This window comes from Salmo salar, chromosome 18 (genome assembly GCF_965601325.2).
Source record: "Salmo salar chromosome 18, fSalSal1, whole genome shotgun sequence".
Taxonomy (NCBI): Eukaryota; Metazoa; Chordata; class Actinopteri; order Salmoniformes; family Salmonidae; genus Salmo; species Salmo salar.
In genome coordinates, this window is record NC_138308.1 from 90,518,352 (window position 1) to 90,532,910 (window position 14,559).

Genomic DNA, 14,559 nt, shown 5'->3' on the forward strand with positions numbered 1-14,559 from the left:
TGTTCAGATAGGGTACATAGCACTAACAGAATGTTTAGATAGGGTAAATAGCACTAACAGAATGTTTAGATAGGGTACATAACACTAACAGAATGTTTAGATAGGGTACATAGCACTAACAGAATGTTTAGATAGGGTACATAACACTAACAGAATGTTTAGATAGGGTACATAACACTAACATAATGTTTAGATAGGGTACATAACACTAACAGAATGTTTAGATAGGGTACATATCACTAACATAATGTTTAGATAGGGTACATAACACTAACAGAATGTTTAGATAGGGTACATAGAACTAACAGAATGTTTAGATAGGGTACATAGCACTAACAGAACGTTTAGATTGGGCACATAGCACTAACAGAATGTTTAGATAGGGTACATAACACTAACAGAACGTTTAGATTGGGTACATAGCACTAACAGAATGTTTAGATAGGGTACATAACACTAACAGAATGTTTAGATAGGGTACATAACACTAACAGAATGTTTAGATAGGGTACATAGAACTAACAGAATGTTTAGATAGGGTACATAGCACTAACAGAATGTTTAGATAGGGTACATAACACTAACAGAATGTTTAGATAGGGTACATAACACTAACAGAATGTTTAGATAGGGTACATAACACTAACAGAATGTTTAGATAGGGTACATAGCACTAACAGAATGTTTAGATAGGGTACATATCACTAACCGAATGTTTAGATAGGGTACATAGCACTAACAGAATGTTTAGATAGGGTACATATCAGTAACAGAATGTTTAGATAGGGTACATAGAACTAACAGAATGTTTAGATAGGGTACATAACACTAACAGAATGTTTAGATAGGGTACATAGCACTACTATTACATATCACTAACAGAATGTTCAGATAAGGTACATAGCACCTACAGAATGTTTAGATAGGGTACATAGCACTAACAGAATGTTTAGATAGGGTACATAGCATTAACATAATGTTTAGATAGGGTACATAGCATTAACAGAATGTTTAGATGAGGTACATAGCACGAACAGAATGTTTAGATAGTGCTATGTACCCTAACAGAACGTTTAGATTGGGTACATAACACTAACAGAATGTTTAGATAGGGTACATAACACTAACAGAACGTTTAGATAGGGTACTTAGAACTAACAGAATGTTTAGATAGGGTACATAACACTAACAGAACGTTTAGATTGGGTACATAGAACTAACAGAATGTTTAGATAGTGTTATGTACCCTAACAGAACGTTTAGATTGGGTACATAGAACTAACAGAATGTTTAGATAGGGTACATAACACTAACAGAACGTTTAGATTGGGCACATAGCACTAACAGAATGTTTAGATAGGGTAAATAGCACTAACAGAATGTTTAGATAGGGTACATAACACTAACAGAATGTTTAGATAGGGTACATATCACTAACCGAATGTTTAGATAGGGTACATAGCACTAACAGAACGTTTAGATAGGGTAAATAGCACTAACAGATTGTTTAGATAGGGTACATAGAACTAACAGAATGTTTAGACAGGGTACATAACACTAACAGAATGTTTAGATAGGGTACATAACACTAACAGAATGTTTAGATAGGGTACATAACACTAACAGAATGTTTAGATAGGGTACATAGCACTAACATAATGTTTAGATAGGGTACATATCACTAACCGAATGTTTAGATAGGGTACATAGCACTAACAGAATGTTTAGATAGGGTACATATCACTAACAGAATGTTTAGATAGGGTACATAGAACTAAAAGAATGTTTAGATAGGGTACAAAGAACTAACAGAACGTTTAGATACGGTACATAGCACTACTATTACATATCACTAACAGAATGTTCAGATAGGGTACATAGCACCTACAGAACGTTTAGATAGGGTACATAACACTAACAGAATGTTTAGATAGGGTACATAACACTACTATTACATAGAACCTACAGAACGTTAAGATAGAGTACATAGCACTACTATTACATAGAACCTACAGAACATTTTAACAGGGTACATAGCACTACTATTACATAGCACTAACAGAATGTTTATATAGGGTATATAGCACTAACAGAACATTTAGACAGGGTACATAGCACTAACAGAATGTTTATATAGGGTACATAGCACTAACAGAACGTTTAGATAGGGTACATAACACTAACAGAATGTTTAGATAGGGTACATAACACTAACAGAATGTTTAGATAGGGTACATAACACTAACAGAATGTTTAGATAGGGTACATATCACTAACAGAATGTTTAGATAGGGTACATAACACTAACATAATGTTTAGATAGGGTACATAACACTAACAGAATGTTTAGATAGGGTACATAGCACTAACAGAATGTTTAGATAGGGTACATAACACTAACAGAATGTTTAGATAGGGTACATAACACTAACAGAATGTTTAGATAGGGTACATAGCACTAACAGAATGTTTAGATAGGGTACATAACACTAACAGAATGTTTAGATAGGGTACATAACACTAACAGAATGTTTAGATAGGGTACATAACACTAACATAATGTTTAGATAGGGTACATAACACTAACATAATGTTTAGATAGGGTACATAACACTAACAGAATGTTTAGATAGGGTACATAGCACTAACAGAATGTTTAGATAGGGTACATAACACTAACAGAATGTTTAGATAGGGTACATAACAGTAACAGAATGTTTAGATAGGGTACATAGCACTAACAGAATGTTTAGATAGGGTACATAGCACTAACATAATGTTTAGATAGGGTACATATCACTAACCGAATGTTTAGATAGGGTACATAGCACTAACAGAATGTTTAGATAGGGTACATATCAGTAACAGAATGTTTAGATAGGGTACATAGAACTAACAGAATGTTTAGATAGGGTACATAACACTAACAGAATGTTTAGATAGGGTACATAGCACTACTATTACATATCACTAACAGAATGTTCAGATAGGGTACATAGCACCTACAGAATGTTTAGATAGGGTACATAGCACTAACAGAATGTTTAGATAGGGTACATAGCATTAACATAATGTTTAGATAGGGTACATAGCATTAACAGAATGTTTAGATGAGGTACATAGCACGAACAGAATGTTTAGATAGTGCTATGTACCCTAACAGAACGTTTAGATTGGGTACATAACACTAACAGAATGTTTAGATAGGGTACATAACACTAACAGAATGTTTAGATAGGGTACATAACACTAACAGATTGTTTAGATTGGGTACATAGAACTAACAGAATGTTTAGATAGGGTACATAACACTAACAGAACGTTTAGATTGGGTACATAGAACTAACAGAATGTTTAGATATGGTACATAACACTAACAGAATGTTTAGATAGGGTACATAACACTAACAGATTGTTTAGATAGGGTACATAGAACTAACAGAATGTTTAGATAGGGTACATAACACTAACAGAATGTTTAGATAGGGTACATAGAACTAACAGAATGTTTAGATAGGGTACATAACACTAACAGAACGTTTAGATAGGGTACATAGAACTAACAGAATGTTTAGATAGGGTACATAACACTAACAGAACGTTTAGATTGGGTACATAGAACTAACAGAATGTTTAGATAGGGTACATAACACTAACAGAACGTTTAGATTGGGTACATAGAACTAACAGAATGTTTAGATAGGGTACATAACACTAACAGAACGTTTAGATTGGGCACATAGCACTAACAGAATGTTTAGATAGGGTACATAACACTAACAGAATGTTTAGATAGGGTACATAACACTAACAGAATGTTTAGATAGGGTACATAACACTAACATAATGTTTAGATAGGGTACATAACACTAACAGAATGTTTAGATAGGGTACATAGCACTAACAGAATGTTTAGATAGGGTAAATAGCAGTAACAGAATGTTTAGATAGGGTACATAACACTAACAGAATGTTTAGATAGGGTACATAACACTAACAGAATGTTTAGATAGGGTACATAGCACTAACAGAATGTTTAGATAGGGTACATAACACTAACAGAACGTTTAGATTGGGTACATAGAACTAACAGAATGTTTAGATAGGGTACATAACACTAACAGAACGTTTAGATTGGGCACATAGCACTAACAGAATGTTTAGATAGGGTAAATAGCAGTAACAGAATGTTTAGATAGGGTACATAACACTAACAGAATGTTTAGATAGGGTACATAGCACTAACAGAATGTTTAGATAGGGTACATAACACTAACAGAATGTTTAGATAGGGTACATAGCACTAACATAATGTTTAGATAGGGTACATATCACTAACCGAATGTTTAGATAGGGTACATAGCACTAACAGAATGTTTAGATAGGGTACATATCACTAACAGAATGTTTAGATAGGGTACATAGAACTAAAAGAATGTTTAGATAGGGTACAAAGAACTAACAGAACGTTTAGATACGGTACATAGCACTACTATTACATATCACTAACAGAATGTTCAGATAGGGTACATAGCACCTACAGAACGTTTAGATAGGGTACATAACACTAACAGAATGTTTAGATAGGGTACATAACACTACTATTACATAGAACCTACAGAACGTTAAGATAGAGTACATAGCACTACTATTACATAGAACCTACAGAACATTTTAACAGGGTACATAGCACTACTATTACATAGCACTAACAGAATGTTTATATAGGGTATATAGCACTAACAGAACATTTAGACAGGGTACATAACACTAACAGAATGTTTAGATAGGGTACATAACACTAACAGATTGTTTAGATAGGGTACATATCACTAACAGAATGTTTAGATAGGGTACATAACACTAACAGAATGTTTAGATAGGGTACATAACACTAACAGAATGTTTAGATAGGGTACATATCACTAACAGAATGTTTAGATAGGGTACATAACACTAACAGAATGTTTAGATAGGGTACATAACACTAACAGAATGTTTAGATAGGGTACATAACACTAACAGAATGTTTAGATAGGGTACATAACACTAACAGAATGTTTAGATAGGGTACATAACACTAACAGAATGTTTAGATAGGGTACATAACACTAACAGAATGTTTAGATAGGGTACATAGCACTAACAGAATGTTTAGATAGGGTACATATCACTAACCGAATGTTTAGATAGGGTACATAACACTAACAGAATGTTTAGATAGGGTACATAGCACTAACAGAATGTTTAGATAGGGTACATAACACTAACAGAATGTTTAGATTGGGTACATAACACTAACAGAATGTTTATATAGGGTACATAGCACTAACAGAATGTTTAGATAGGGTACATAACACTAACAGAATGTTTAGACAGGGTACATAACACTAACAGAATGTTTAGATAGGGTACATAACACTAACAGAATGTTTAGATAGGGTACATAGCACTAACCGAATGTTTAGATAGGGTACATAGCACTAACAGAATGTTTAGATAGGGTACATAACACTAACAGAATGTTTAGATAGGGTACATAACACTAACAGAATGTTTAGATAGGGTATTCATAGACCATAGAGCATCACAACCTTGGATATTGTAACACCCCAAGTCTAACAGCTAGCAGGGCCACCAGGTAATCCTTCAACACACACCTGTTTTACTTGTACTACTGCACTCATTGTCTTACAGAAACAGACACACAGACAGAGAGAAACAGAGAAACAGAGAGAGAGAGAGAGAGAGAGAGAGAGAGAGAGACAGAGAGAGAGAGAGAGATCTACTTCACTTGTTTTGGAAATGTTAACATATGTTTCCCATGCCAATGTAACCCCTTGAGTTGAATTGAATTGAGAGAAACAGAGAGCTAACAGACAGAGAGATACTGAGAGAAACAGAGAGCTAAAGAGAGACAGAGAGAAAGAGAGACAGACAGAGATACAGAGAGAGACACAGACAGACAGAGAGATATAGAGAGAGACACAGAGAAATACAGAGAGAGACAGAGAGAGACACAGACATACAGTTGACAGTTGACATACAACAGAGTACTCCCAAGTCTAACATTTAGCAGGGCCACCACAGGTAATCCTCCAACAGACTGATTTGTTTTGACTAGGCAAAGGATCACATCCTAATGTAGCCTAATGCTTTTGGCTGAGATTAAGGGATATGGCTAGGCTAACGGCCTTTACTCACCCACACTGCGTCCAAGTACTAACGGAAGTTGGTTTTACATTTACATTTTAGTCATTTAGCAGACGCTCTTATCCAGAGCGACTTACAGTAGTGAATGCATACATTTCATACATTTTTTTTCCCGTACTGGTTTGACACAGTGACAAGGTGAGCAAGCTAGCTAACTTACTAGTATAATTATTATTAACAATATTAGTTAGCTTAGCCATCTAACTAAAATCTCATTGGTTGAAGAGTTGTTCCAACTTCAAAAGCACTTCAACACACACATCTTGCATTTACAAATCCCCCAACTGGAAAATATGAGATGGACAAAGGACAATGTGAATGTACCATCAGATGAGTGAGATAGGGGGTTATGGGAATTGTAGTCCTGCTTTACCATATAGTACAGGGGTTATGGGTATTGTAGTCTGTCTTTACCATATAGTACAGGGGTTATGGGTATTGTAGTCCTTCTTTACCATATAGTACAGGGGTTATGGGTATTGTCGTCTTTCTTTATCATACAGTACAGGGGTTATGGGTATTGTAGTCCTTCTTTACCATATAGTACAGGGGTTATGGGTATTGTCGTCTTTCTTTATCATACAGTACAGGGGTTATGGGTATTGTAGTCCGTTACCATATAGTACAGGGATTATGGGTATTGCAGTCCTTCTTTAACATATAGTACAGGGATTATGGGTATTGTAGTCCTTCTAACCATATATTACAGGGATACTCAAGTACTGTTTGAGAAGGTCCAGTCACACAAACTTCCTAGGTGTCAAAAGTCAAGATGGGTATTGTCATTTATCGGCGTAGTAACAAACCCCACCACACAACCCATGGAACGCCAAACTGTTAACACCCCTCTTGTTGGTGGAGAGAAAATGTTGCAGTTTTAAAGCTCATTTCCTGCAATTCTAGTCCGACCCAGTGCCCCCCCCCAAAAACAAATATATACACTGCTCAAAAAAATAAAGGGAACACTTAAACAACACAATGTAACTCCAAGTCAATCACACTTCTGTGAAATCAAACTGTCCACTTAGGAAGCAACACTGATTGACAATACATTTCACATGCTGTTGTGCAAATGGAATAGACAACAGGTGGAAATTATAGGCAATTAGCAAGACACCCCCAATAAAGGAGTGGTTCTGCAGGTGGGCACTTCTCAGTTCCTATGCTTTCTGGCTGATGTTTTCGTCACTTTTGAATGCTGGCGGTGCTTTCACTCTAGTGGTAGCATGAGACGGAGTCTACAACCCACACAAGTGGCTCAGGTAGTGCAGCTCATCCAGGATGCCACATCAATGCGAGCTGTGGCAAGAAGGTTTGCTGTGTCTGTCAGCGTAGTGTCCAGAGCATGGAGGCGCTACCAGGAGACAGGCCAGTACATCAGGAGACGTGGAGGAGGCCGTAGGAGGGCAACAACCCAGCAGCAGGAGCGCTACCTCCGCCTTTGTGCAAGGAGGAGCAGGAGAAGCACTGCCAGAGCCCTGCAAAATGACCTCCAGCAGGCCACAAATGTGCATGTGTCTGCTCAAACGGTCAGAAACAGACTCCATGAGGGTGGTATGAGGGCCCGACGTCCACAGGTGGGGGTTGTGCTTACAGCCCAACACTGTGCAGGACGTTTGGCATTTGCCAGAGAACACCAAAATTGGCAAATTCGCCACTGGCGCCCTGTGCTCTTCACAGATGAAAGCAGGTTCACACTGAGCACGTGACAGACGTGACAGAGTCTGGAGATGCCGTGGAGAACGTTCTGCTGCCTGCAACATCCTCCAGCATGACCGGTTTGGCGGTGGTCATGGTGTGGGTGGCATTTCTTTGGGGGGCCGCACAGCCCTCCATGTGCTCGCCAGAGGTAGCCTGACTGCCATTAGGTACCGAGATGAGATCCTCAGACCCCTTGTGAGACCATATGCTGGTGCGGTTGGCCCTGGGTTCCTCCTAATGCAAGACAATGCTATACCTCATGTGGCTGGAGTGTGTCAGCAGTTCCTGCAAGAGGAAGGCATTGATGCTATGGACTGGCCCGCCCGTTCCCCAGACCTGAATCCAATTGAGCACATCTGGGACATCATGCCTCGCTCCATCCACCAACGCCACGTTGCACCACAGACTGTCCAGGAGTTGGCGGATGCTTTAGTCCAGGTCTGGGAGGAGATCCCTCAGGAGACCATCCGCCACCTCATCAGGAGCATGCCCAGGCGTTGTAGGGAGGTCATACAGGCACGTGGAGGCCACACACACTACTGAGCCTCATTTTGACTTGTTTTAAGGACATTACATCAAAGTTGGATCAGCCTGTAGTGTGGTTTTCCACTTTAATTTTGAGTGTGACTCCAAATCCAGACCTCCATGGGTTGATAAATTGGATTTCCATTGATTATTTTTGAGTGATTTTGTTGTCAGCACATTCAACTATGTAAAGAAAAAAGTATTTAATAAGATGATTTCTTTCATTCAGATCTAGGATGTGTTGTTTAAGTGTTCCCTTTATTTTTTTGAGCAGTATATATATATATATATGTTTTGTATTATTATTTAAAAAAATGTCAGGACCCGGGTTCTGGGTCCGGATCCGGACCGCTGCCTGCCAGTTGAGTATGGGAGATATAATATATAGATCCGTAATATAGGCATCATTAGTATCCCCACCAGCATGTCTATGGGTACTGTAGTTCCCCCAAGATAAGGGCTGATGGGTTTTAAAGTCAGGTGAGCGGTTTATGACTACAGTAGTCGTACTCACCATAGAGTATGTTGATCAGTGATATAGGCATCACCAGTATCCCCACCAGCATGTCGGCCACGGCCAAGGACCTCAGGAAGAAATTTGTAGCATTCTGAAGCTTCTTCTCCAATGAGACGGCCAGAATCACTAGGATGTTCCCGCCCACTGTCAGCGCGATGATGACTAGGATGAGAAGCGCTGGCCAGTTCTTCTCCTTCAAAATACAACCAAACTTGATTTGTATAGCTAGCACCATAGAAATAGAATGACTAGAGCAGTCATAGAACATCTGAACCTTTGACCATGGCAGATAACTGGTAAACTAATGAGTACACTCAAAATACCTAACCTGGTATTGAAGTGATTGTTTTTCTATATATAGCACATTCCGTAGCAACAGCATAAAAAATTCATAATAATAATAATAATAATATTAATAACAGAGATAAATAAAAACAATACAAAAAACAGAAGTTAAACCGTCTGACCTTCATGGGCAATGCTCGCAACACCGCCTCTGCCTGTGATCCCAATGACAGGTTGCTGTCCGCTCCCCCATCCCCGGCCCCCCAGGGTAGACTCTGGTTTAGTCCACGGTAGGTGGAGTTATTCCCCCCTGGCCAGACCATCCAGCCCCCTATCTCCAGAGAGGGCGTGGTGGAAGAACCGAAGCCCCCCAGTAGGGCTACTCCTCCTGGGGTTCCCATCCTGGGATGGTCCCCTGGGCTCTGGAGGTCCTGGCTGGACCTGGACTACACCCCGGTCACCACCAGAGGGGGGCTCTGGACCCACCCAGAGGCCCACAGGTCATCAGGATAATTGGGATTGGCTTGGTTGGGGGTTAAAATGTCTTGTCTAGTTGTGGATAGTCCAAGTTTATCCACTTAGAAAGTCCTATCGGGACATTCAGAGAGTTGGGGGTTGACTTGGTCTGGGTTCGAGGGTAAAATAGTATTGTGGTGTTGTCTCGTGACGGTCACAAAAGGAACAGTCCAGACTCCAGTTAACGTTCACATGGAAGTACTCTGATGTTCATTGTGATTGTAGTGTTCTCTTGAAGTAGAGCACCAAATGGTTCTGGGGACAACGCCCCTGACCCTAAGCTGAGTGTAGGCTATAGCTCAGCAGGCCAACACAGTCCTGTAGGAAGAGTCCACTGTGGTTTTCTGAAAAGGGATTTTCCAGGAAGGTCTTCTTTAGAAGGTCAATGGTTTCCCTTTGTGTTGCGTTGTTGGTTACTTTCCTCTTTCAGATAAGAAGCATCGGTTCTTGTTCTCCATGTTTAGAAAGCTCTAGAGAAAAGGGAAAACAACAATGAGCTGGACTGTGTGTCATGTTTTACCTTTATTTAACTCGGCAAATCAGTTATGAATATATCCTTATTTTCAATGACAGCCTAGGAACAGTGGGTTAACTGCCTTGTTCAGCGGCAGAGCGACAGTTTTTTTACCTTGTCAGCTCTGGGATTTGATCTTGCAAGCTTTCAGTTACGAGTCCAACACTCTAACAACTAGGCTACCTGCCACCCCCAGTGTGTGTGTGTGTGTGTGTGTGTGTGCACATTTGTGTGTGCGTGTGTGTGTGTGTGCATGTGTGTATGTGGACGTGTTTAACTATGTTTGTGGGGGACAGATGTCCCCACAAGAATAGTAAACAAACAAAAATGTTGTTAGTCCCCACAAGGTCAAATGCTATTTCTAGGGGGTTTAGGGTTAAGGTTAAAATGAGTGTTAGGGTTAGGATTAAGTTCAGGGTTATGGTTAGGGAAAATAGGATTTTGAATGGGACTGAATTATGTGTCCCAACAAGGTGTATCACTGCAACCTTAAAGGTCCTCAATGATGTCACCATTCCCCTTAATTCCAAGCAATGTTGTGCTGCTATTTTTATTGACTTGGCCAAAGCTTTTGATACGGTAGACCATTCCATTCTTGTGGGCTAAGGAGTATTGGTGTCTCTGAGTGGTCTTTGGCCTGGTTTGCTAACAACCTCTCTCAAAGAGTGCAGTGTATAAAGTCAGAACATCTGCTGTCTCAGCCACTGCCTGTCACCGAGGGAGTACAACAAGGCTCGATCCTAGGCCTCACACTCTTCTCAATTTACATCAACAACATAGCTCAGGCAGTAGGAAACTCTCATCTATTTATATGCAGATGATACAGTCTTATACTCAGCTGGCCCCTCCCCAGATTTCTATACCCTTAACCTTGTTCTGAACACCTCCAAAACAAAGGTCATGTGGTTTGGTAAGAAGAATGTCCTTCTCCCCACAGGTGTGATTACTACCTCTGAGGGTTTAGTGCTTGAGGTAGTCACCTCATACAAGTACTTGAGAGTATGACTAGACGGTGCACTGTCCTTCTCTCAGCACATATCAAAGCTGCAGGCTAAAGTTAAATCTAGACTTGGTTTCCTCTACTGTAATCGCTCCTCTTTCACCCCAGCTGCCAAACTAACCCTGATTCAGATGACCGTCCTACCCATGCTAGATTACGGAGACATCATTTCTAGATTGGCAGGAAAGGGTGCTCTCGAGCGGCTAGATGTTCTTTACCATTCGGCCATCAGATTTGCCACCAATGTTCCTTATAGGACATATCACTGCACTCTATACTCCTCTGTAAACTGGTCATCTCTGTTTACCCGTTGCAAGACCCACTGGTTGATGCTTATTTATAAAACCCTCTTAGGCCTCACTCCCCCCTATCTGAGATATCTACTGCAGCCCTCATCCTCCACATACAATACCTTTTCTGCCAGTCACATTTTGTTAAAGGTCCCCAAAGCACACACATCCCTGGGGTCGCTTGTCTTTTCAGTTCGCTGCAGCTAGCGACTGGAACGAGCTGCAACAAACACTCAAACTGGACAGTTTTATTTCAATCTCTTCATTCAAAGACTCAATCATGGACACTCTGACAGTTGTGGCTGCTTTGTGTGATGTATTGTTGTCTCTACCTTCTTGCCCTTTGTGCTGTTGTCTGTGCCCAATAATGTTTGTACCATGTTTTGTGCTACTACCATGTTGTTGTCATGTTGTGTTGCTGTATTGTTGTTTTAGGTCTCTCTTTATGTAGTGTTGGGTTGTCTCTCTTGTCATGATGTGTGTTTTGTCCTATATTTCTATTTTATTTGTTATTTATTTTTAATCCTAGCCCCCATCCCCACAGGACGCATTTTGCCTTTTGGTTGGCTGTCATTGTAAATAAGAATTTGTTGTTAACTGACTTGCCTTGTTAAATAAAGGTTAAATAAATCAAATAAAATAAAGTTATACAAGACTGTGTGTGTGTTTATGTGTGTGTGTATCTGTTTACTTGAGATAAACAGCCTACAGCCTCGAATGCCTATAAAGCTAATGCAGTTCGGGAGGCTTAGAATAATGAAATGGGATACACTTATATGGGCTGCATTCCAAATGGAACCTTTTCCATTTTCCCTATGGGCCGTGGTCAAAAGTAGTGCACTATATAGGGAATAATGCGCAAATTGAGAAGCAGCCCTGGCGTTGTTCAGACAATACGTCCCAGACTGCCAGAGCCCTACAGGGTGGTAAACATGGCTATAAAACAGCAGGATATAAATGATCAAATAGATAACAAGAGAACAACCTTTCAAGATTTACAGTAGCAGTCAAAAGTCTGGACACACCTACTCATTCCAGGGTTTTTCTTTATTTTTACTATTTTCTACATTGTAGAATAATAGTGAAGACATCAAAACTATGGAATAACACATATGGAATCATGTAGTAACCAAAAAAGTGTTAATCAAATCAAAGTATGTTTGAGATTCTTCAAAGTAGCCACCCTTTGCCTTGATGACAGCTTTGCACACTCTTGGAGAGAGAGACAGAGACAAGGAGACAAACATGCTGTAGATAAGAAAGGAACACAACTAAACAGGAAGAGATCTACCAACTGTATTATAGTTATACGATGTGCAAGTGACGTGAATTTAACTTAACTTCCTTGTTTAGCAGGCTAAGAATACGCCTCATATTTGCATTGTCAAAGTCATGAAAATGCGGCTATTTAAGATATATATTAAATGAAATAGATAAGAAGGGAACAAAACTAAACAGAAAGAGACAAAGAAAGGGGGGAGAGAGAGATATGGAGTCATAGAGACAGAGAAAGAGAGAGAGGGAGAGAGAGGGAGAGAGGTAGAGGGCCATAGAGGGAGATAGAGACAGAGAGACAGAGAGACAGACAGAGAGGGGGAGAGAGGTAGAGGGCCATAGAGGGAGATAGAGACAGAGAGACAGAGAGACAGACAGAGAGGGGGAGAGAGGTAGAGGGCCATAGAGGGAGATAGAGACAGAGAGACAGACAGAGAGGGGGAGAGAGGTAGAGGGCCATAGAGGGAGATAGAGACAGAGAGACAGAGAGACAGACAGAGAGGGGGAGAGAGGTAGAGGGCCATAGAGGGAGATAGAGACAGAGAAACAGAGAGACAGACAGAGAGACAGAGAGACAGACAGAGAGGGGGAGAGAGGTAGAGGGCCATAGAGGGAGATAGAGACAGAGAGACAGAGAGACAGACAGAGAGACAGAGAGACAGACAGAGAGGGGGAGAGAGGTAGAGGGCCATAGAGGGAGATAGAGACAGAGAGACAGAGAGACAGACAGAGAGGGGGAGAGAGGTAGAGGGCCATAGAGGGAGATAGAGACAGAGAGACAGACAGAGAGACAGAGAGACAGACAGAGAGGGGGAGAGAGGTAGAGGGCCATAGAGGGAGAGACAGACAGAGAGACAGACAGAGAGAGAGGGGGAGAGAGGTAGAGGGCCATAGAGGGAGATAGAGACAGAGAGACAGAGAGACAGACAGAGAGGGGGAGAGAGGTAGAGGGCCATAGAGGGAGATAGAGACAGAGAAACAGAGAGACAGACAGAGAGACAGAGAGACAGACAGAGAGGGGGAGAGAGGTAGAGGGCCATAGAGGGAGATAGAGACAGAGAAACAGAGAGACAGACAGAGAGGGGGAGAGAGGTAGAGGGCCATAGAGGGAGATAGAGACAGAGAAACAGAGAGACAGACAGAGAGACAGAGAGACAGACAGAGAGGGGGAGAGAGGTAGAGGGCCATAGAGGGAGATAGAGACAGAGAGACAGAGAGACAGACAGAGAGGGGGAGAGAGGTAGAGGGCCATAGAGGGAGATAGAGACAGAGAAACAGAGAGACAGACAGAGAGACAGAGAGACAGACAGAGAGGGGGAGAGAGGTAGAGGGCCATAGAGGGAGATAGAGACAGAGAAACAGAGAGACAGAAAGACAGACAGAGAGACAGAGAGACAGACAGAGCCAACCTTGGGGTCATACTGTATCTTAATGATGACCATGATTCATCAGACTCATATGGTATCATTAATCACTGGATTTTAATCCCTGTGTGTGTATTTCTCTCTCGCTCCACCCCCCTCTCTATCTCTCTATCCCCCCTCTCCCCTCTCTCTATCTCTCTCCCCCTCTCCATCTCTCTCCCCATCTCTCTCCCCCCTCTCCCCTCTCTCTCCCCCCTCTCCCCTCTCTCTCTCTATCTCTCTCTCTATCTCTCTCTACCCCCTCTCTCTATCTCCCCCTCTCCCCTCTCTCTCTATCTCTCTCTCCCCCCTCTCTCTAT

The 14,559-nt window shown here is 41.0% G+C and overlaps 1 protein-coding gene across 1 annotated transcript in view; it reads right to left on the reverse strand.

Moving 5' to 3' along the window:
- The window catches only part of LOC106578039 (5-hydroxytryptamine receptor 2C), a 256,500-nt gene that overhangs the window by 42,608 nt on the left and 199,333 nt on the right, over positions 1–14,559 (reverse strand). The window contains exons 3-4 of the mRNA XM_045701585.2: positions 9,424–10,227; positions 8,954–9,149 (exon numbers count right to left, since the gene is read on the reverse strand). Of these exons, the coding sequence (XP_045557541.2) occupies positions 8,954–9,149; positions 9,424–9,642 (415 nt within the window). The 5' untranslated portion in view covers positions 9,643–10,227. The remainder of the gene's footprint in view (positions 1–8,953; positions 9,150–9,423; positions 10,228–14,559) is intronic.